General features: G+C 43.4%; 2 protein-coding genes across 2 annotated transcripts in view; one reads left to right on the top strand and one right to left on the bottom strand.

Moving 5' to 3' along the window:
* The window catches only part of eapp (e2f-associated phosphoprotein), a 503058-nt gene that overhangs the window by 302399 nt on the left and 175810 nt on the right, over window positions 1-24849 (bottom strand). The gene's annotated exons all lie outside the window — the stretch shown is intronic.
* LOC144688681 (cytochrome c oxidase subunit 4 isoform 1, mitochondrial-like) lies at window positions 258-24085 on the top strand. The gene is made up of 5 exons (XM_078555514.1): window positions 258-387; window positions 4312-4402; window positions 5985-6149; window positions 7061-7192; window positions 23702-24085. Exons 2-5 carry the CDS (start codon window positions 4312-4314, stop codon window positions 23836-23838), a joined length of 525 nt encoding a protein of 174 aa, XP_078411640.1. The 5' UTR covers window positions 258-387; the 3' UTR covers window positions 23839-24085.

Here is a 24849-nt window from a genome sequence, read left to right as displayed (position 1 = left end):
TGCTGTGTTTGTGTGTGTTGTGGGTTAGTGCCCTTCTGCAGGTTCGCCTGTGCATTCCGCTCGGGGGTTGGGGGTCGGAGCTGCTAAATTGGCGAGAGGCCAGACAGAGCAGCCCAGGGGAGGGGAATGCGATCCGGACACCCCGAACCTCGGCCGCTGACTTTCCCACTAACTGGGAAAGTTTCCGGCCATCCCGAGCCGCGGGGGCAGGGGGTCAGCGAGAAGTTTTGGGGAGTTTTGAGAAAGTTTCGTGCTGGGCTGCTCCCATGATGCCACATTCAGTCTTGGCAGCCGCCGCTTGTTTGTGACTGAGGGAGGGAGAGAGCAAACAGCACAGCGCTGTGCACAGTGTAGAGGACAAGACAGGCTCCAGGACAGTACCGCACGGTAAGAGGGGAGAGCAGGCTGCCCCCACACTCACCGGGAACTCCGGCCTCCAGTCCGGGGGGCGCGCGGGGGGGGGGGTCTCTGATTCCGGACAAACTGGCCCCACTTCTCTCTGACTCTGGAAGGTCAGATCGGACACGGTCGGTTGTCCCTCTCTCTCGCTGCGCCGATGTTTCCCATTTAAAAATAAAACTCCCGAGTGGCACAATTCCAAAAAACTGCAGCCAAGAATCTGTCTGCCCGAGAGAGGGAATATGAGGGGGGAGATAGGGAATGAGAGGGGGGTAATAAGAAGAGAGAGAAGGGTAATGAGGGGAGAGAAGGGTAATGAGGGGAGAGAGGGGGGATGAGGGGAAAGGGGGGAATGAGAAGAGAAACAAAGGGGGAATGAGGAAGGAGAAGGGGGAATGAAGAGAGATGGAATGAGGGGTGAGGGAGGAATGAGGAGAAAATGAGGGAGGAATGAGAGAGTGATGGGGGAATGAGGGGGTAATGAGAAAGTGAGGGGAATGGGGAGAGAGAGAGGGGGAAATGAGAGAGTGGGAGAATGAGGGGAGAGAGAGGGGGAATGAGATAGTGGGGCATATGAAGGGAGAGAGAAGGGGGAATGAGGGGAGAGAGAAGGGGAACAAGGAGAGGGGGAATGAGGGCGGTGAGGATTTGGAGGGAGAGAGGGCATGAGGGGAGAGAGGGGGATGACAGAGCGAGATGAGGGATGAGGGGGGAATGAGTGGAGAGAGGGGGAATGAGCAGAGGAGGAATGAAGGGAGAGGAGGGAAATGAGATGGGAGAATGAGATGGGGGGGAAAAGGAGAGAGGGGGAGAATGAGGAGAGAGTGGGGGGATGTGGAAAGGAGGGAAGAGGAGAGGGGGAATGAGGGAGAGTGGGGGGAATTAGGGGAGTGGGGAAATGAGAGAGGGAGGAATGAGGGGAGATGGTGTAATGAGGAGAGAGAGAATGAGAAGAGTGGGGGAATGAGTGGGAGTGGCGAATGAGGCAAAGAGGTGGAATGAGGAGAGGGAGAGAAGGGGAATGAGGGAGTACAAGGGGGGGTGAGGGGAGAGAGAGGGGATGAGGAGAGGGAATAAGAGGGCAAGGGAGAAGGGGATGAGGAGGGAGAGGGCAATGAGATGATAGACGATATGAAAATGAGCAAAAATCTGTTGAGAGTGGATAGAAAGCTTGGAAGAATGAGTTTGCAGAGTATAAAGAAAGTCTAGCGAATGGATGGATAGTGGAGGACTGGCTGGCGGAGAGAGTGTGAAGAATGATTGATTTATTATATAGTATTTTGTACAATGTGGTGCTGTGGAACAGTCTTGTGATTTGTCCTGTTTGGGAGGCAGAGACTTGCAGTACTGGAATAAAGGCTCCACTCACACACCAGCTGTTGCCTGGTGGGATAGCAATGTTGAATGGAGCTTTGCAATCGTTTGTCAAAGGACACGAGTCTGTTTGTTTCCATGTGATCCATCACCTCACTTTCTGACATGGTGACCTTGTCACAGGGCACAGGGACATATAAGGTGTTGGACTTTAAAGCTTTTACTCTATAACTCAATGAGCATCAGCTATATTTGTGAGGCATAAAAGGAGGTAATTGAGGTAATGATTACGTGATGCCAAAATTGGGTTGTAAAACCCTGAAGATTGTAAACATGGAAATAAATCGAATTTCAACACAGAAACAGACCAGTTAGCTCAACTAAGGAAGAATTATACTTGCCTTTGAGGTGGTGCGTCGAAGGTTCACTGGATTGATTGCTAGGATGAGAGGGTTGTTCGATGGGGAGAAATTGAGTAGAATGAACTTATACCTTCTGGAGTTTAGAAGAATGAGAGTTGATCTTATTGAAATGTATAAGATTCAGAGATAGATGCTGAAAAGCTGTTTTCCTAGGCCGGACTGTCTACAATTAGAGGAGTAGGCCATTTGGCCCTTCGAGCCTGCTCCACCATTCAATAAGATCTTGGCTGATCTATTTGTGGTCTCAGCTCCATTTTCCTGTCTACCCCCATAACCCTTGCCTAACAAAAATCTAACTTTACCTTAAATAAATTCAAAGACCCAGCCTCCACTACTTTCTGAGGAGAATTTCACACACCAATGACCCTTTAGGGAGAAAAAAATTCTCATCTCTGTCTTAAAAGGGAGACCTCTTATTTTTAAACTATGACCCTAGTTTTAGTCTCCCTCACAAGAGGAAACATCCTCTGGATATCCACTTTATCAAGTCCCTTCAGAATCTTATATGTTTCAATAACATCACCTCTCATTCTTCAAAACTTCAATGGGTACAGGCCTAACATGTTCAACGTTGCTTCATAAGATAAGCCCTTCATCCCAGGAATGTGTCAAGTGAACCTTCTCTGAACTGCTTCTAATGCAATTATATCTTTTTTCAAATAAGGAGACCAAAACTGTACACAGTACTCCAGACGTGCAATAAATGCCAACATTCCATTTGCTTTCCTAATCACTTGCTGTACCTGCACACTAAATTTGTGATTCATGTACCAGAACACCTAGATCCCTCTGTGCCACCGTATGCTGCAATCTCTCCATTTAAAGAGTATTCTGCTTTTCAATTCTTCCTATCAAAGTGACCAAGTTCACATTTCCCCACATTATACTCCATCTGCCAAATTTTTCCCACTCGCATAACCTGTTGATATCCCTTTGCAGATTCTTTACCTTCTCTTCTTTCCTACTTATCTTGGTGTTATTGGCAAATTTAACAACCACACATTCACTCCCTTCATCCAAGTCATTGATATAGACTGTAAATAGTTGAGGCCCCACCACTGATCCCTGTGGCACTCCACTAATTACAGCTTGCCAATCCAAAAAAATACAAATTTATCCCTACTCTCTGCCTCCATCAGCAGCCCCCTTTTAACATTGGGCCCCACTGCGTCCCCCAAGTAGGTCCGGCCCCTGCAGGTCCTCCCCTTCCCCACCCCACTCTGCCCACACCCCTGGGCCTCACCTCCCTCCCGCACCCAGAGAACCCCACACTGTTCCTGGATTTCTGGGACTTGGGCTTCGGGGACTGCTTGCTGTCCGATAGCTCTCTGGGCCAGGACTTCCTCCTGAGGGAAGGGCGGAAGTCCCATCTCCAGCCAATTAACACTTGTTGGAGCATTAATTGGCTGTGGGGCAGGCAGTAAAGGTGTTTTCCTTGGATGGCGGGAAGGGAAACCCAGCCATCCTAAAAATCCTGGCCTATTTTTGAAAGTGTGGACTCCACTGTTGAAGATAATGGAATATTTCTAAAAATGTAGCTGGGTAGAGGAAGAGAAAGAAAGAAACAGAAGAGATGGGACAGGAAGACACAGATAGGAGAGAGTGAAAGAAACATCTATATTTCAATGCTTTATTAAGCGAGAGAATGGGGGAATGAAGGGGAAAGAGAAGTTTGAGGGTCCTCGTATGCTTATGTATTTTTGTGTGGAGTCCCATATTTCATTTTTTGAAATCTTTTTTTATAGATGTTGCATTATTGCATCATCATAAACTTCTGCCCCCACTCCACCCAAGCTCCCAACAAGTTGGACATCCCAGGCCCATCATATGACAGATGAGTTCTTGCACCTTGTTCAAAGATAATGAGCAGCCAACACATCCTGGACAGACATCAGCTTTGTTCAGGAACTGGGCTCCTTGGAGGCAGCTTTAGAAATGGAAGCAATTGGAGGAGGTGACTAGACCAGGAATTTCTGAATCAAGAAGCTGTAATGCTTCAATTTAACCTTCTTTATCACTTCACTGTGTGACTATTCCACTTTGTACCAATTACATTTTTCTCTTACATTCCAGTTCACCTCCATTCCATTACTGTTTTGATGTGATGGACTGACCTGTTCCAAGTGATTCATTTTGTGTTTCTGGGTAAATTTAATCACATGATGTTTCTTTACAGATGCTGGGGTTCTCTGTATTTCGAGGTACTAATCTCTTGAGAGCACGAGGTCTTTTATCCGCTCTCAGTGTTCGAGCAGCACATGGACATGGTAAGCCTCTGTAGGGACCAAACCCTGCACCCAAATTACTCACACTGAATCCCTGCTATTGGCTCACATGGAGTAACTGGAGTGTAATGGACCAGCCCTGACTGTAATTGATCATACAGGGCAATATCAGACTGTACCAGGGCAGTTAGGACCAGGTCTACTTGAAAATCTGCCAAGGTTCTTTCTCCTGGTTATGACCCAGCAATTCTTGTTGGGGCAAACCCATCTGGCCATTTGGTGAAAACCAGGTGCATCTAGACTGTGATGCAGCCTATGCTTGAATAGTCAGCTAACCCTCATCTCTGGGCTCAGCCATGAAGAATGGCCACTTGAGTGAATATCAGAGCATCCTTGACAGTTAATGAAGCAAGGAGGAATAAGGGGCTTCAGGAGAGAAAGCAAACATTATCTTAAAAGCAGGTGATAAGAGCAGAAAATTCAAGCTCATTAGGCATTCTCAGAGACTAGACTGGTATAACCCTTCAGCCCTTGAGGTGGTGCTGTTGGCCAGGTCACCCAGCCAATGCTGCAAAGCTGAAGGATGCCCCAAGCCATTAGTAATGATGCTATATCTATCATGGCTGGGCCCAGATTATAGTGAGCACTATTGGATATTCAGCTGATTCAGAAACAGTAAGGTGTAACTGGAGCCTGTCCAAACCACCAAGGAACTGTTTACTTTATATTATTCTGAAAGACAAATTCGCTACTTTCAGTTTAACTTTGAGCTACTTACAGTAAAGGATGTTAGTACTGGAGAATGTGACAATGTGAACATCAAACATTCCCAGTGCAGGTACAACTCAAATTAGATAGAGAGTAAAGCTCCCTCTACACTGTTCCCATCAAACACTCCCAGGAAAAGTACAGCTCAGGGTTAGATACAGAGTAAAACTCCCTCTACACTGTTCTAACAAACACTCTCAGGACAGGTACAACATGAGGTTAGATAGAGAGTAAAGTTCCCTCTACACTGTCCCCATCAAACACTCCCAGGGCAGGTACAGCACAGGTTAGATACAGAGTGAAGCTCTCTCTACACTGTCCCCATCAAATAATCCCAGGACAGGCACAGCATGGGGTTAGGTACAGAGTAAAGCTCCCTCTACATTGCCCCAAGAATGTGTTACTAAATAGTTCTATGGGTTTGAATTTTTTTCATTGCCGGCCCTATCCTGCAGCATCTTTGAGTGAGACTGTTGATTAAGGTTGGTTTGTATGAAGTCTTGTACTGTGACTCAGACCTGGATTGTGATTTCCCACATTCATCACACTGAGGAGAGAGAGGACAGTTTCAGGTCTCAGAGAGTTTGATTTGAACCCAGGTCTCAGGATTATATGGCTAAACACTTGTAACAGGCTGTAGCAACCACTGCTAGTCTCTGCCTCTGGTATGTGGAAGGGTTAAAAATAGCAAGAGTTATTGATTGTCAGTTATTGATCGGGCAACAACGAAAGTGTGGAAATGAGAGAATCAGAAGTGAGGCCCATTTGTCCCCCAGGGAATTAACTTTACCTTGGAAGGGACAGAGTATACACGAGTGGGGTGAACACACTGACAGTTCTGCTTGTTTTTCCCCAGAGGTTGCTAAAGGTGAGGACCTGTCAGTGCCGATGTACTGTGATCGGAGGGATACACCTCTCCCTGATATTCCTTATGTGCAGAAGCTGAATGCGGAACAGACAGCCCTGAAGGAAAAGGAGAAAGGGTCTTGGAAGAACCTGACGGATGAAGAGAAGATTGGATGTAAGAGTATCAGAGGCTTGTGGGCTCCAAGGTTTTCTTCTATTTGAGTGGATGTTGGTGCTGAGGGAAAGAACCCTTTGCATTACATGTAGTCAGTCTTACAATGGAGTGCTCCTAGCTCTGCTCCAGGCTGAATTAGATGCAGACTGAAGCTTTCTCTACTCATCCCTTGAGCTGAGGACAGTGCCCCTCATTTGATCATTTTGTCTTTTCACCCTCCCAGGAGTAGTTCTGCTCTGATCTGTACTATTAAAACTGATTTAATGGGAATCAATATTTATTCTGTTGTCAGTGCACACTGAGAACTAGATTCAAACTCCCTGAGCTCATTCTACCACACAGGGAGCAGATAAATGAGACACAGTCTGACCTGGTGACAAAGACACATCCCAATGCGATTGTCTAATTCATTGCATTGCCCAGTCAAGAGTGCTCAGGGCTCACTACCCGTTTGGTCTGTCCATGAAGTCACTGATGGTCCCTGCTGAGGGAAAAGTGATAAACAGTTTACATCGAACATCACCAATTTGTTCCAGGCACCCTGCTCCTATCCCAGCCCAGTCACTTTATATTTCAATAACATCACAGACAGGCCAAATGTGCAGCACCCTTAACCTCACCTGGATCTTTGCAGCTCTGAAAACTAATGATTCTAAGGAAGATTTCAAACAGAATTTCTCACCAAATCTTATTTGTCACTAAGATAAGGAGGGAGAGGGTAGTTTACAATATTTATCACCTCCTTATGGAGAATGGATTCTGAAGCCTATCCCGTGTGATTCAGGGCAGACGGCAGCTAATTCTAATGGAGACCTATAGAGGAACCACATTCAGTGTGGGTGAGCTGCATAACTGCATAGGAGGGGATGTATGAGCTGTCCCATTGAATTGGTGCTTGTGTTTTACCCTAGTGTATTGCATCGCTTTTCATCAGAGCTACGCCGACATGTGCAAATCGAACAATGAGTGGAAGACAGTGATGGGTGGAGCCTTCATCTTTATTGGATTCACCAGCCTGATTGTGTGGTGGCAGTCAATCTATGGTGAGCCCCTCCCTGCACCGACCCTCCTGCCTGTTTAAACTTGCTTTACATCATTGACAAATTGAAGATGGGGAGATTTGTAGTGAGACTGGGGACATCTTGTATTCCTGTGTCATTGATTGGACCTGGAGTGATCCCTGACCTCATGTGGATCTTTACAGCTCAGGAAATTGTTTATTTTTTAAAAATTCAATCAAAACCTGGGGTTTTGGAGTGTGACAGGTCCCTGCACACCACTGACTGCTGTAAACCGGAGGCCTCTAAACTGCCCAGTCGGAGTTAGGGACCCGATAGTTTGGGATCTGCTGGGTTCTGGGTTCAGATGCTGTGTGATTTCTGTTGGTGCTGTCTCGATTGGGGATGGAGAGGCAGCACCCAGTTTCACAGTGGCTGATGGGTCACGATCCAATATATGATTGTGTGGAGGCTCCTTTGATAGTCCTTCCAAAACTCAGCAGCCATTTCACTGAGTGGAATACACAGATTGTACATTGTATTTTTAATTCATCTTCCCTCAGTTCAAACACAAAAACTTCTTTCCCCAATGAAAAGGTGCCAGTTGTCATTTTTGCCTCTTTATCCAGCACCATGCAGCTAAATTACGTCAAGCTGTTAGCTCTGGCTCAGTGAGTGGCACTCTTACATCTGAGTCAGAAGGTTGTAGATTTATGCCCTGTCCAGAGACTTGAGCTCCTGGTCCAGGCTGACCCCTCAGTGCCACGGAATGTGTCAGTTTTCGGTGAGACATTAAAATGGAGGCCCTTTTTGCCATCTTAGGCCGATAAAAAAATCCCATGGCACTACTCGAAGAACAGGAGAGTTCTCCCCGGTGACTTGGACAATATTTGTCACTCAAACAATATCACTAAAACGGGTAGTCTGATTATTACATCATTGTGGCATCTTGCTGGAAATGTATACGAAGTGGCTGTTGCAGTTCCTACTTCACAACAGGGATAACACTTCATATTGGATGTCAAGTGTTTTAGGGCATCCAGAGGTTGTGAGCCAGAGTATCACCTGCAAGGGTTTCTCTTCCTGTTGCAGTACCATTACCTCTGGTGTCCCTGAGCAATCTATCCTTGTCCCCTCCTATTTTTCATCTCCATGGCTGCACCTCATATCATCTGAAAGCATAAGGTCAGGTTCCACATGTAGGCTGATGTCAGTTAGCTCCCACTCACCACTACCAGTTGACCCCTCTATTGTCTCTGATCTGTCTGACTGCTTGTTTGACATCCAGGTGAGAAACTTTCTCCAGCTAAATATTGGGAAGACTGAAGGCACTATCTTTGGTCCCTGTACAAACTCTGTTCCCTAGTTACTGACTTCATTGCTCTTCCTGGCTACTATCTGAGCTTGAACCAGACTGTTCATCATCTGACCCTGAGCTAAGCTTCCAAACACAAATCCTCTCCATCAGCAAAAGTACCTCCTTCTACCTTCAATATATTGTTTAACTCTGTCAGCTCATCGATAGATTTTTGGATATTAAGTGAATTATAAACTATGGGAATAGTGTAGGAAGGTGAAATTAAGCTAGATGATCAGCCATAAACCTGTTGAATGGTGGAGCAGGCTTGAGGGGCTGAAGGCCTACTCCTGTTCCTATTTCTCATGTTCTCATCTGTTGCTGAAACCCTCATCTATGCCTTTGTTCCCTCCTAATTCAACCATTTCAATGCTGCCCTGGCCAGCCACTCATCTTTCATCTTACTTCATTTTACATGTTCTGCAATTCAGTTTCTTTTATTTACTCTATCATGGGATGTAGGTGCCATTGGCAAGGCCAGCATTTGTTGCCCAACCCTAACTGCCCTTGAACTGAGCGGTATGCTAGGGCATTTCAGAGGGGCAGTTACGAGTCAATCACATTGCTGTGGGTCTGGAGTCACATGTAGGTAAAGATGGCAGATTTTTTTCCCCCTAAAAGAACATTAGTCAATCAACAATCATGGTCACCATTACTGCTAGCTTTCAATTCCAGATTTATTAATTGAATTTAAATCTCACCAGCTGCCGTGGTAGGATTTGAACCCATGGTCCTAGAGCATTAGCCTGGGCCTCTGGATTACTAGCCCAATGACATTACTACTATGCTACCATCTCCCCTTATACTGTGTATGGACATGGATTTGTTGTAGTTACATGAAGCACCAGCATTCACATGCATGACATGCCTGTTAACATCTGTGAAATGACTTAAGTATTTCTAGCTGAGTTCTGCTCATATTGCATCATGTTCATCATGTGAGTTTATCACAATGCCGAATAGTGAAGAAACACCAAGTGCTATATTCCTCCTGCTAACCAGTTGGTGAAGGAAGAATTCAAAGCCAGTCTTTACTTAGAATAGATTTATTCTCAGATTGAAACATTACAGGTAAATATCTCCTGACTCCACACTACTCCTCTGTCAGTACATCTCACTTTATATGTGAAGTAACCATCCAATCAATGTCCTCACCTAAATGTGCTTAACCTCAACTGATGCAATTAGCAGTAAGGACTCACTGTCGAAAGTGCATTTCCTCTGTGGTAAAATTTCTACAATCTCTCAATTCAGGGAGCAGCTTTTTCTCTGCTGGAGTCTTTGTGACAAATCAGGAACCTGATTTATCGCATTTCATTGAACATATTAAGCTTCCTACAGTGGGTTTGTGGCCGTGGTCGGTGTGCTGAGTGTGTGGTTAGAAACTGATCTGTGGTTCACAAGTTGAGTAAATGACAAGTCTGTCAATTTCACTTCTCTGATGCTGAGAGTTAGATTTCAGGAAATTGTGTGTGGTCTTAGGCCCTGTGTGGGATGGAGAGGTTTACCCACCTTCAGTGTTATAGCAAACTCGAGCTCTCTGTCTAAGCTGCTAATTAATCTCTTGGTGGCAATAACAGAGTTAACAGGTAGTGTCGATGCTCTCTGTCCCAAAGGATGTAAATGGTTGGCTAGCACTGAGAAAGGGTTAGTTTGGAATTGTTGATCCACCAGCTGATTGGACTGCCAGTTGCAACGGGCTCTTATCAGTCGGTGAAGTTTGATTTTGTAAGGACTTGTGATCTGGCCAAATTGTCAAAAGGATGAACTAAAACAAAGGTTCAATCTGAAAGGCAAAGATGGGAAAGAGATGTCTGGGAGTAAAGTGGAGGCAGCTCCTTCAAAGATAGGTAGGCTGAACTTGAATTGATTGGGATGGAGAGTTATGAGCCCCTCTCTAAACCCATAACTGGCTGGAACTGTGTAGGTTGACTGTTGGTTGTTGAGATTCCATGTGACAGATATTAACCTTAAGGCCAGTTCACTAGTTGGACTCAGACCATAATCTTTGATGGTGCAGGTGGGGGAAGACCTAGGACTTTATGACTAGCCAAGTTCTGAAAAGCTTTTGCTTTCAGATACAGAACAAAATGATGACATTCTATTTCAGAATGCCTTAGATAAAGGAATTAAAATCAAAAAAGTATGATTGAAAATAAGAGAATGAGAAAATAAGTGGTTTCGGGAGTCATCAGGAGTGAGTTTGAAGAAAGAACCTCAATGTTAAGAACAGTACATATTCCATAACTTGATCAGTTAAAAAGTGAATTATAGGAACATAGGACTTAGGAGCAAGAGTAGGCCATTCAGCACTTTGAGCCTTCTCCGCCATTCAATAAGATGATAGCTGATCTGGTTGTGGTGTCAACCCTACCTTTCTGTCTGCCCCCATAATCCTTGACTCCTATGTCTATCAAAAATCTGTCTAACTCAGCCTTGAATAAATTCAATGACCCAGCTTCCACTGCTTTCTTGGAAGAGAATTCCACAGACCCACAAATCCTCCTCATCTCCATCTTAAAAAGTAGACCTCTTATTCTTAAACTTTGTCCATTAATTCTAGTCTCCCCACAAGAGGAAACACTGTCCCGCTATCCACCTTATCGAGTCCCTTCAAGACCTATATGTTTTAATAAGATCACCTCTCATTCTTCTGAACTCTAACGGGCATCGGCCCAACCTGTTCAGCCTTTCTTCATAAGCCCTACATCCCAGGAATGAGTCGACTGAACCTTCTCTGAACTGCTTAGAATGCAATCCTTTTTCAAATAAGGAGACTAAAACTGTACACAGTCCAGATGTGATCTCATCAAGGCCCTGTAGTACAGCTGTAGTAAAACTTCCCTACTTATATATTCTATTCCCATTGCAATAAACACTAACATTCAATTTGTCTTCCCAATCACTTGCTGCATCTGCATACTAACTTTTGTGTGATTCATGTACCAGAACATCCATATCTCTCTGTACCCAGAATTCTGCAATCTCTTTCCATTTATAGTATACTGCTTTTCTATTCTTCCTGCCAAAGTGGACAAGTTCATATTTTCCTGTATTATACTCCATCTGCCAAATTTTTGTCCACTCATTTAACCTGTCTATAGCCCTTTGCAGACTCTTTACCACCTCAAGAGAACTTACTTTCTTTCCTATCTTGGTGTCATCGGCAAAATTAGCTACTATATATGCAGTACCTTCATCCAAGTCATTGATATAGATTGTTTATAGTTGAGGCCCCAGCACGGATTCCTGTGGCACTCCACTGGCTACAATTTAACAGCCCGAAAAAGACGCATTTGCCCCTACTCTCTGCTTCCTGTTGGCCAACCAATCCTTTATCTATGCTAAAACGTTACCCCCACACCATGTTCTCTGATCTTTTGTAGTAACCTTTGATGCGGCACCTTATCAAATACCTTTTGGAAATTCAAGTACACCACCTCCCCTTTATCCACCTTACTTGTTACTTCCTCAAAGAGCTCTAATAAATTAGTTAAACACTATTTCTCCCTCAAAAAAAACCATGTTGACTCTACCTGATCCCATTACGATTTTCTAAATATCCTGTTATAACCTTCTTAATAATGAATTCTAGCACTTTCGCTACATTCGCTATTTCCCAAACCTCTTCCAGAATCTAAGGAATTTTGAAAGATTATAACCAATGCCTCTATCTCTGCAGCCAATTATTAAATGAGAGTTGGGACCCCTGAGAGCAGATGAACAAACTTTAGGGGGATACATTAAATATTTTGTCTCTGTGTTCACAAAAGAGAAGGATTTTATGGAAATGGTAAATTCTGAATTGGTTAAAGTGAGATATCATAAAAAGGGAAGTATTGGAGGAGTTAGTCAAGTTAACAGAATAACGTACCATATCCTGCTCCGAGATATTGAGGATGTTGAGGGAAATAGGGGAAGAAATAGCAGAGACTGTAGAAATTATAGCCAAGAATTTGTGGGCAAATAAATGGTGAGCTAAATGCTGCTTCTTTAAATGCATTCTTCTTCTTCAGTTCTCTGCCTGAAGGCAGGTTGGACCCACAGCTCCACGACCTCCATCATGGGTAGGGCAGGGTAGCAGGTCCCGAATCCAACCCAGCCAGAACAGGGATCAAACCGTGTGCTGTGGATAATCTGATCCACATTTGCCATTATGCCAAACAGTCCCACAAGGAGTCCGAGTTGCTGTGGCAACATACACTTTTACATGCATGTTATAACCTGGAGCTATGGATAGTGATGGCAGGGGCTCCAATTTCTCTCCATCACATGGCTGACCAGGAATCTGTCCCACTCTTATCAATGGCAGGTGGTGTGTGTTGGAAGGATTTATAAGTTCATATTCAACCTGTTTGGCCACATTATGTTCCTTGGCCCCAAGTCCTGAAGTGCGACATGATGCCGGAGCTTCTGGCTCAGAGGCAGTGACTCAACCCACTGTGTCATAAGACCTCCACACTCACCAATATTGATGTATAAATAACCCAGCTGTTTGTGGTGAGGAAGAGATACTCCATGAGGTGTGAATTACCACAAATTTCTGGCCTATTGCGTTGCTCCATTGGTAACCTCAAATTTTGGAATTTTTAATTAAAGTTGAGTTGCTTATATCCAGGGGAGAAAATAATTAGACAAGCTAACAATTTCAGAAAGAATGATCTTTTCTGACAAGCCGAAATTCTAGTTCTTGAATTCCGAGGCAGGGACAGGTATAGTGAATGGGAAATGTGGTGGATGTGATGCACCTGGACTTGCAGAAATTCTTCAACAAGGTCACTACTGGAGGGCAGTGACACTACCAACTCTGTAAACTCCTCTCATCCACCCATCCACTCTCACCTCAACTGGAAGGAGCTCCTGGATAATTAATATTTCTAATAGGGAGATCAGACATCCAGCTGCCTCTTCCCCATCCCACATTATAATCCTGAATCCACATCATTTTGTAGTTTCTTTTCCATCTACCCCGTCCACCCCACAGTAAACATCTCTTCCATGAAACCTAGTCATGCTCACTTTCTCACTCAGTTACATTTCGTCTCACCCCTATTGCTAACAGACATCACTATTCCCCTTTCACCAGGAACTGTCCTTCTCAATAAGTGGTTTGGGGTTCCTGAAAACTCCAGAACAAAAGTATTGGATCAGCTCTCCAATGTGTTTTTTTTTTATTTTGGAGGCAGCCTCAAGGAGGTTGATGGTCACTTTCCTGACAACAGCGAGGAGCTAATTATAGTTATTATGGAGGCAATTCAATTTTGCTAATTGGTGGCCTCCTGTAAGATTCTGCCAGTGGGATCCGCAAATGGTTTTTATGATATTTTTAAGTGCAGAAGAATCTGGTTATCATTTCTTCCGCTTTTAATAGAGTCAACCATACAAACTTTCTCCAAACAGAGCTGTTACACACCATCAATCTTCCGTGCCCAGTACCATCCCCTAATGACTCATAGACATATCTAAAGCCTTCTCCTTGGTTAGCTACCTGCTATTTGTAGTATAAGGGTCTGGTACATAAAGGGTTAACGTGGGACTGAGCACAATACCACCCACACAGTGATGTAAGAGAAGACATGAACAGCACCAAAGGGTCAATGTAGTATTGGACAGAGTTGAGTGTAGACCCAAGCATGGAGACGCTCCTAGCTTAGACCTTTACTGTATCTACGCATATAGCTTCTAGTAGTTAATAAATACTTGCTGTTGAATTACCTAAGACTACTAGTACTTTAATAAGACCTACCGAACTAGACCAAACACCTTACAACATGGTGGCAACGAATGGAACAACACAAAACCTCGCAGAGACTGAAGAAAATTAAAATCCTGGAAAACTAAAGGAAAAATTAAAGCAGCATTCTGAGCTGAAGAAAAGCTCCAAGAAACGAAGGCACAGAAGGACATCGCCAGAGCAAAGCTCCAAAGAGAGGCTTGGAACCTGAAGGCAGAAATTAAATTCCTCATTGCAGCAGAAGATTCCACTGAATCCATGGAAGTCCACAGCTTCAATACTCAGAGTGTGCAGAGTCAGCAGACCTAGCAGGGGTGAGTAAACACTTAAAATTCCTAGACAACACAAGTCCTGAAAAAAGTTAAATACTGCAGTGGTCAGAACTTGCCATTTAAATCACAGTTGGAGAAACTTGATGCCCATGTCAGCACCTGAAGACGTGGTGGCTGAGCTCAGTCTGAACAAAAAAAAAAAATCAATTAAAAATTAATTGTGACTGAGTAGGTAGCTTGAAAACCCAAAAGCTGGGATTCGACTCTTCCAAGATTGGAGAACATTGCGCTAAAGTGGGGAAGACTCTAACCAGTCAGTCCAGGCAGCCAATATTGAAAAAACTTAAACGCTGAGATTGCAAATGCCATTACTGTGGGAGCCCATCAAAACCAGCAAGCACGGGAACACTCTGTGCAGTAGTGTATAACGGCACCATCTGGGATTTTCGGAAAGCTCTTAAAGCTTAACCCACAATTTTGTCACGACAGCGGATCACAGCCCGAATTACTTACAGATATCTTAAACTTTTTGAGGAAGACGTGTTTTTTAAAAAAAGGACATACAAGCAAAAGCTGGCTGAGAATGTAAAGTAACCACTTTCTGGAAATTCCAATGTGGATTACACTTGACTGACTAGTCCAGAGAAATCGGAATGTTGCACCTAAAAAGGTGTCAAGGCCTACTTGAGACAGCGATACTTGAACGGAAGAGATGCAATGCAAAAAAACCTGAATTTTAATTCCCTGTGGTTGCAGAGACAATGGAGAATGATTATCATCTCAGCAGTAACCATCTCCTGTTGAGTTATATGTCAGAATGTGGAAATGGTTTGAGTTGAAAGCAAGCAGATTCTGGGCAAAAGACATGTTTGTTTTCCCTTCCAGGAATACATAAGAAAAGGAGTTAAAAAACCAACTGCAACCCTGGTATGTGTACTAGTTCTGGTGTTTGAGTTATGGTGTGCTGTGAAGGTCACAGCTGAAGGACATCAACTAGGCATTCCTGCAGCCTGCAGGTTAAAAAAAAGTCTCTCTGTTGCTGGAGGCAAGTCAACAAAGCCACAGTCAAAAAGGAAACAGGACAGCTCCTTCAGCTAACCTGCAGAACCAAGTGTCTCCATACCAATTGCTCAACTGCCAAAGCCAGCTCTACCAGAAACATCCAACTTAACGGCTTCAGCGTTTCACCATCTAATCCTCACCGCCAAGCCAAAGACAGGTTCATATATCTTTTTAAACTTTTATTTTTGGACTCAACTTCTCATTTCTAATCTGTGTGTATGTGTGTTGCGTTATTATTTTTCTCGGGTTTTAGTAACTAATAAACTCACTCTTTGACTCAAGAAAGCCTGGTTAAGCTGACTCCTTCTAAAACAAATACATTTGGACTGGGAAAAGGTATCCACAAGGGAAGTCTTTTAAATTAATCTTGTCACAACCAACTGAAGAGGTTGAATAAAGAAGGGGAGCCAATTCATCCCTCCTCACCCAGCAGCATAACGATTTAGGGTATCTCGTCCAGGATCATAACAAATTGGGGGACCTTGCCGAGGAACCGGTCGTAACAATTTAAAAGTTTTATCCATGGATCAGAAATCCACCCTTCCAGATCAATTTGGATTTATCCAAGAACCAGATCAATCTCAAAACTGGGGATGGTGGAGAAAGAGATCCCTTAGATACATGATTGCTTCAAGTCTGGATTAAAAGACAGTGGCTGAACAAATTAACACAGGCGTACAACGCACACAGAATCATAGAGGTCTACAGCACAGAAAAAGGCCCTTTGGCCCATCGAGTTTGCACCGGTCAAACAAGTACCTAACTATTCTAATCCCCTATGAGCACTAGGCCCATTGTCTTGTATGACATGGCATCGCAAGTGCACATCCAAATACTTCTTAAGTGTTATGAGGGTTTCTGCCTCTACCACCCTTTCAGGCAGAGTTCCAGATTCCCACCACCCTCTGGGTGAAAAAATCCTTCCTCACATCCCTTCTAAACCTCCTGCCCCTTACCTTAAATCCATGCCCCCTGGTATTGATCCTTCCACCAAGAGGAAAAGTTCTTTCCTGTCTACCCTATCTATGCCCCTCATATTTTATACATTTCAGCCATGTCCCCCCTCAATCTCCTCTGCTCCAGGGAAAATAACCCCAGTCTATCCAACCTCTTCTCATAACTAAAACTCTCCAGCCCAGGCAATATCCTGGTAAATCTCCTCTGTACTCTCTCTAGTGCAATCGTATCCTTCCTATAATGTGGATTCCAGAACTGCACACAATCCTCTAGCTGTGGCCTAACCAGCGTTTTATACAGTTCCAGCATAACCTCCCTGCTCTTATATTCTATGCCTCAGCTTGACTCTCAGATATGCTTCAAACGAAAGAAAATCTAACCCTTGAGAAAGCCATCCAAATTGTCAGGCAATCTGAAATCTGTTTGCAGCATGGATCCATATTAAGGGGAGAAAGCAAACTGTGGTACAAAGTAAACCCCACCATCCAGTTAATGAAACAGAACAGAAACATGGACACTCCAGGCCTAGGGAAGCAATACCCTAACAGACCAGTAGAGCGACCATGCCAGCACTGTGGAGCAATGTCTGGCAATTTAAGCCCAATGCTTTCAATGTAACTGAACAGGACACTTCAGGAAGCTGTGCAAAGCCAAAACATCAAAATGCGTGGAAGATCCCAAGAGGATTCACAGGTCTACAGCATACCAAGAGGACACACAACCATTCTTCTTGGGTGAGGTCAAAGATCCTGGATTTTCGTTCTGGAATGCGGACATCTCAGTTAATGGCCATCTCACAAACTTTTAAGTTGGACACAAGAGCCAATGTTATGGTCCTATTCGACAAAGAGCCGTGGCTGAGACACCTCTGGGTACGAACAACAGACCCACCACTCTATGGGCCTGGAGGAATCTGACTTCTGGTCATAGGCATGGTTCTGGAAACATTATAATATGACGGCAAACAAATCTTCGAGCTGATGTACGTCACCCATAACTAGTCTTTTTCTCTTGAGTAGAGATGCCCGTATAGCCCTGAATCTCCTCAAAATGGCAGAAAATGTCAAGATAACCACCGTCGTAAATTATACTAAGCTGCAAGTTCCCGTGAACTCCAACAAGAAAGATTCTCCCGACTGGGACTACAGCTCTGAATTGTCTTCTCTCTTTGCAGAGCAGGTTTGTCAACTTTTGTTACAGGTGCCAGAAGCCCCTCATTGGTCAGACCAGCCAACCACTCAGATGGTTACCTCGAGTAGATTACAGCCAAGAGAGGAACCAGCAATGAGAAGAGCCTCAAACTCTGGCTCCAATGCCAGTTGGAGAGATAAACCCTGAGATCACAGAGCAGACCCTGTCCGGCTTCATTCCCCAGAATTAGGTCCAGCACTGCACTGTCCCTTGTTGGACCCTCTACAAATTGACCTAAAAAGTTCTTCTGTACACATTTCAAGAAATCCACTCCATCCAAGCCCTTAACACTATGTCTATCCCAATTAATGTTGGGAAAGTTGAAATCACCTAATATAATTACCTATTGTTATTGTTTTTACACACCTCCGCGAATTGTGCACATATTTGCTCCTCAATTTCCCGCTATCTGGGGGTCTATAATAAACACCTAACAACGTGGCTGCCCCTTTTTTATTCCTAAGCTCTACCCTCAAAGCTTCATTCAATGCCCCCTCCAAGATATTATCTCTCCTTACTGCAGTAACTGACTCCTTAACTAATAATGCAATGCCTCCTCCTCTTTTACCCCCTCCCGTCTCATCTGAAGATTCTATATCCCGGAATGTTGAGCTGCCAAACCTGCCCCTCCCTCAACCACATCTCAGCCCCTCTACTGTTAAAAGTCATGCTTTCGTCACTGACGCTTGACTGCTCCCAGTCTCCATTCATCATCAGCCTATATTCACTGACCAACATTTGCCTGTGTCCCAAATGTTAAACTGAACACTCTCCTCAACCTATAGATTCCTCCATGACCACCTATCTCTGCAATCTCCTCCAGTCTGACATCCCCTCCCACATACACACCCAGCTCTCAATATGTTCCACCCCACCTATTACTGGCAGAGCTTATTGCCCATTGTGAGATCAGACACAAGGACTTTAAACTAGTAGGTGGTGGGGAGGACTCAGGTGGAAAAGGTAAAATAGATAATAGATTGAAAACAAAGGAAAGAGAGCAGAGTAACAGACAAAGTAACAATTCAGAAAATACAGGTAAAGGGAAAACTAAAAGATGCAAAGTAATTAAACCAAGAGAGAAATAAGAACAAGTGTATAAAGCATTGAAGCAGAAGGACAGGTCTGTGGCACAAATAAGTGTTCTTTATCCAAAGGTATGGAATACAGAGAACAAACTGTAGGTGCAAATTGGAGGTGATGACACGGTAGCCATTACTGAGACATGAATGGAAGACAGTCAGGGCTGGGAACTAAATCTTCTGGGTTATAAAGTCCACAAGAAAGATCGGGAAAATTATAGAGGGGGAGCAGCAGCCTTAGGTGATTGAAATGAAATCACTTCATTGATAAAAGGGGAAATAATGAGAGGAAAACAGGCAATAGAGACCTTATGGGTAGATTTCAGAAATAGAAAAGGATTTAAGATCACAATGGGAATTGTATATATGGTCCCTGATAGCAGCAGAGAAGTGGTAGCATAACTTATATAGATATTAAGCAAAGGCAGACTGGTTATAATGGGGAATTTTAACTTTCACAGAGATTAGGATAAGCAGGCTAACACATGCTAATGAATTTCTTGAGTGTGCCCAGGATAATTTTCTCCAACAATATGTTCTAGAACCAACAAGGGGGCAGGACACATTAGATTTAATGAATAATGAGCCAGATTTAGTTAACAGCCAGTGTAAGAACATTTATCTAACATAGCGACGATGACTGAGTTTGACATAATGTTTGAAAGGAAGAAATATAAAACAGCTAAGATTCTAGATTTAGGTAAGGCTGACTTCAATGGGATGAGACAGAGACTGTCCACAGTGAACTGGGCAAATTTGTTCATGGGTAAAACAACAGGGGTGGTGTTCAAACAAATGATGATATAGAACCAATTTATACCCCAAAGGGGCAGGAGCTCATTTAGCCAATATAAGACAACCAAAGAGAGCTAAAGAGATATTGTAAAACTAAAAGATAAAGCATGCAAGCATGCAGATAAAACAGCATAAATCCTAGAAAATGGGAAAGATACAAGTACAGCAAAGGATGACAAAGCAGATAGAAAGAGCTACAAAAGGAACAGACAAGGGGTGTTAAATTTTTATAATCGCTTTAAGGGAAAAAGGTTCTTGACCATGTGAGCAGGGGCGGTCTATTTAAGCTGCTGAAAAAGACTGGCGGCCTGCTGAAGCTGCTCAACGTGATCTCCTCTTTCCGTGACAATATGATGGTAAGGTCAGCTATGATGGGGCAATTATTGGAACCCTTTGGAATCCACAGTGGGGTTAAACAGGGTTGTGTTCTGGCATCAACACTTTTTGGCGTATTCTTCTCTTTGCTGCTGTCATATGCCTTCAGGTCATCTACAGAGAGGGTGTCTACAACAAAACTGATGGAAAGCTGTTCAGCCTTGCTCACCTGAGATCCGAAACAAAAGTACACCAAGTCCTCATCAGAGACTTGCTCTAAGCTGATGCTGCACTAACATTCTATACAGAGGAACACTTCCAGCGGCAAATAGACAGACTCTCTCTCACCTGTAAAGAGTTTGGCTTGACCATCAGCATTGGGAAGACAAATGTCATGGTCCAGGATATTGTCATACCACCATCTATCAGCATTGACAATGTGACACTGGAGGTTGATGGCTTCACATATCTAGGCTCCACAATCACCAGCAGTCTGTCACTTGATGCTGAAATCAATGCACGTATCAAGAAAGCTGCAGCTGTTATGTCCAAGCTGCGTAAGAGTCTGTGGAACAACAGCAACCTGACTGGGAACACCAAACTGCAAGTCTACCAAGCCTGCGGCCTCAGCGCACTCCTCTACAGCGATGAGACCTGGACAACATACGCTCAACAGGAGAAAAGACTGAACCATTTCCATCTTTGCTGTTTCAGGCATATCCTCAGCATCACTTGTAGAACAAGGTCCCCAACTCAGAGGTGCTGGAGCATGCAAATTCCATCAGCATACACATTGTTAAGCCAACTATGTTTGCTTTAGCTCAACCACGTTCATCAGATGAATAACAGCAATATACCCTGTGAAGACCTTTGATCCAGAAGCTGTAAAGGGAAATTTGTAACTTCTTTAAAAGGTCTGTGGAATTTGTAGTTGTTTTTAAGAATGTTTGAAAAGGACTCTTAAGAATTTGCTTCAATTATAATGAGACAGACCAGAAAAAGGAACACAGAATTCTTGCGAGAAGTAACAAATTACTTTCAAGATGATGCCAGATTTTCTGCTTGGCAGAAAAGGAGACAGGAGCTCTTGGAGGTACTATGTGAGCTGGCTGAAACAGCCTAAAACCTGGAAAGCTGTGTGAACAGCTCAGGAACAGTAAAGAGCTGGGCATTTCCCCAGAAATGACCAAACCGTGAAGCGGGGTGTCATTGGTTTGTCGGTTGAAATTGAACTCTGGAAAGCTACACCATCTGTGAGAAGGGGAGAGGATTTATAGAAACGTGCCTTGCTGATGTTAATCATACCTATGAAACTTGGAGGTGAAAACTGTTGTCAGATAGGACTCCTGACCTAGCGTGAGTGAATAACAAACAGCAAATTGGGGAACTGTGCAGCTATGTAGTGCCACATTTGTCCAGGAAATTATGTGAATGTTTGGCTGCGCAAGACATATCTTTGTTGTATCGACTATTTATATTGAAATTTACTTTATTTGCCTATTAATTCAGGTGTAAATTGTGTTGGCTCTGATTCGTGTTAAAGTAAAAGCTACAAAAAGTAGAATGTTGTGGTAGGTCATTCAGTAAATTCTCCACGGGATTATAAAAACCTAAAGACTTTCTGTACAGTGAACTCATGACTGGGTCACAACCTCCTGGGTGTCCATACCTCTGTCACAGACACCTGCAAGTGAGGTATGAAGATGGCAGACAATGACGCTGACAACTGGGAGACAGCTGCTAATGGTCATGATCTCTAGCGGCCGACTGTTTGGAAGGGCATTGGTATTGGCGAGCAGAGGGCCCAGAGAAAACAGAGGCCAGCAAACTGTTCACCTTCGCAGCCCACTGCCTTCATCTGCAACAAATGCAGCAGGCCAGAGTGGGACTCCTGAGCCACACCAGGTGATGCTTAACACACAGCTGAGCACCACGGCACAAACCATTATCTTACGAGTCAGAAGGCCAGGGAAAAGAGGGTGGTCAGGTACAATGTGGGGCCCCTTGTAAACTAAGAATGATAATATTGTCAATGAAATAAAGGAAATGGCAGACTTGCTTAAACAATTACTTTAGATCAGTATTTACAGTAGAGGAAGGGGTCAACAGGCCGATATCCCAATGATACCAATATTGAATCAAGGAGAGGGACTCACCAAAATTAACCTAAGCAAAATAACAGTAATGAATAAGATAATGGCACTAATGAGTGACAGATCCCCAGGGCCAAATGGTTCCCATCCCTGGGTTTTAAAGGAATTAGGTGAGAACCTTGCAGATGCCCTAGCTATAATCTTCAAAAATTCTCTTGATTCAGGAACCATTTCCTTATAATGAGAAATTGTGTACATCACTCCACTTTGAAAGAAAGGGGGAAACTAGGGAATGATAGACCAGTTAGCCTAACATGTCTTTGGGAAATTACTAGAGTGTATAATTATGGCTAGTGACTGAACACCTGAAATTTTCAGCTGATCAGAGAGCCAGCATCAATTTGTAAAGGGTATGTCATGTCTGATGAACATGATTAAATCTTGTGGATTGGGGAATGTCTATGGATGTTATTTATATGGACTGTCAGAAGGCATTTGATAAATCCCTCATAGGATACTGTTAGCTAAAATTAAAACTCATGGAATTGAAGGCAAATATTGACCTAGTTAAGAAATTGGCTGACCGGCAGGATGTGACGCACTGGGGTCTCAACTATTCTCTGTATTAACAAGATATCGATAGATTAAGTGAATGGGCAAAATTGTGGCAAGTGGATTTCAGTGTAGGTGTATCCAGAGTATTTTTCTAAATAGTGAAAAGCTAGAAACTGTAGAGGTCCAAAGAGACTTGGGGTCCAGGTACAAAGATCATTAAAATGTCATAAGCAGTTATAGAAAACAATCAAAAAGGCCAATGGAATGCTGGCCTTTCTATCTAAAGACTAGAATACATGGGGGTGAAAATCATCCTTCAGTTATATAAAGCTCTGGTCAGACCACGCCCGAAGTCATTGGGAGCAGGTCTGGTCACCATACCTTAGGAAGGATAATTTGGCCTGGGGGGGTGTGGGGAGATGATGGCAGTGCAGTGTAGATTTACCAGAATGATACCTGGACTCCAAGAGTTAAATTATGAGGCACTTTATAAGGTTAAGGGGTGATATGATTTAAATTAACGATATTAAAGGGGAGCAGGAAGGGTAGATAGAATCTACTTCCGCTGGTTGGAGAATCTAGGACTAGGGGGTTATAGTCTAAAAATTAGAGCCAGATTTTTCATGAGTGAAGTTAGGTAACACTTCAAAACATACAGGGTGGTAGAGGTTTGGAACTCTTTCACAAATGGCAATCGATGCTAAATCAATTGTTAATTTTAAATCTTAGATTTATAAGGATTTGTGTTAACCAAAAGGTATGAAGGAGTATAGAACAAAAGCAGGTACACAGAAGAGCCACAATCTCACAGAATGGCACAGCAGGCTCAAGGAGCTAACTGGCCTATTTCTGTTTGTATATTCAGCCTAACTCTCAAAGTCTCTCCTTTCACCACCCCCTCCCTCCCTCTAAAAAAAGCCTGTCATAATCCATATTCTCAAAACAAGATTTCACTCACCACTCCTGATGCAGCAGCTTGTTTCTGTCCCTCTAGCAATAAAAGTAGGTTTTGTTTGCTAATAGTTAACCCCAGCTTTAGGCTAACAGTATACTGTCCCAACTGTTGGTAAAACCAGAGAACTATTCCTGCTGTGTATAGACCTATGGCCTAAAAGTGTTGTGTTTCTACATATTCTTTCAGTGTATCCTCCCAGGCCACATACCTTAAATGAGGAGTGGAAGGAAAAGCAGGCCAAAAGAATGCTGGATATGCAAATAAACCCAATAGAGGGGTTTGCCTCCAAGTGGGATTATGAGAAAAATGAATGGAAGAAGTGAAGTTCCTATTTAGAGGAAGGTTTTCCTCTTAATCCAAAATTTGAATGTTCTAACAGAATCTGACTCAGCAACTTTAAAACGGTCTAACCTCATGTTAGTCCTAATCTTCTCCAGGGTTTTGCTGAATTGTAAAATGACCACAAACGCACCTTCAACAGCAGTTTTAAATGTTGAAATAAGTCACATGATTGTAAAAATTGCAATTTATAATAAAGATTGCTCTTATAATAAAGTTCTGTACACTCCATACTCACTGTTATGTTTGAGAAATGGCCCTTGCACAATTCACTGCTGGAAAGAAATGGACAAAGTGTTAAAACACAGGAACTGCAGCTCCTTCCTGGTATGGAAATATCCATGAACTTGCACTTCTGCACCATACACACATGTGCACACACTTATTAAGCGTTAGAAGGACTAAAAACCAAAAATGCTGGAACTCTCAGCAGGTTTGCAGCAGCATCTGTGGAGAGAGAAACAGAGTTAACATTTCTGGTGGTTGATCCTTCATCAGAACAATTTCTCTTCACAAATGACACTATTCCAACATTTTGTTTTTATTTCAAATTTCTAGCACCTGCAGTATTTTGCTTTTGTATTAGGTGGAATCCTTTCCTTGAAGTGCGACTATTGGAATTTATTTCTCTGTACCCAGGCCAAGGGAAAACACCTCTGAATTTGAAAGCTCAGCATTTACAATCTACTGGGATCAAAGCCTAACCATATAGCGCTGTTCATTTATACCATGCAGAACCAAAATGTGGACAGGAATTCAAGCTGAGGGCATGTTCCTCAATACCAATCTCTGCTAATCAAACAAGGTGCCACCCACTGTTGTATGAACTCAAGAAAGCAGTGATGCCTAGGCTCAATCCCTAATGTGGACTAAATCAGTTGATCTCAGGTAATTGGCAAAAGAATTAGATGTATCAAGAGAAAAAATATTCACAGTGAGTTGCTGTGATCTGAAATGCACTGACTGAAAGGGTGGAGGAAGCAGATTCAATAGTA

This window comes from Cetorhinus maximus, chromosome 13, assembly GCF_964194155.1.
Source record: "Cetorhinus maximus chromosome 13, sCetMax3.hap1.1, whole genome shotgun sequence".
NCBI lineage: Eukaryota > Metazoa > Chordata > Chondrichthyes > Lamniformes > Cetorhinidae > Cetorhinus > Cetorhinus maximus.
This window is presented reverse-complemented; position numbering and strand designations above follow the sequence as displayed.

What these genes read in the sequence shown, in the direction of transcription:
- LOC144688681 (XM_078555514.1), top strand. Translation starts at nt 4,312, where the DNA reads ATGCTGGGGTTCTCTGTATTTCGAGGTACTAATCTCTTGAGAGCACGA. An exon ending in GGATGAAGAGAAGATTGGAT is followed by an intron (nt 6,150 to 7,060) that starts GTAAGAGTATCA and finishes GTTTTACCCTAG; the next exon opens with TGTATTGCATCGCTTTTCAT. An exon ending in GTGGTGGCAGTCAATCTATG is followed by an intron (nt 7,193 to 23,701) that starts GTGAGCCCCTCC and finishes ATATTCTTTCAG; the next exon opens with TGTATCCTCCCAGGCCACAT.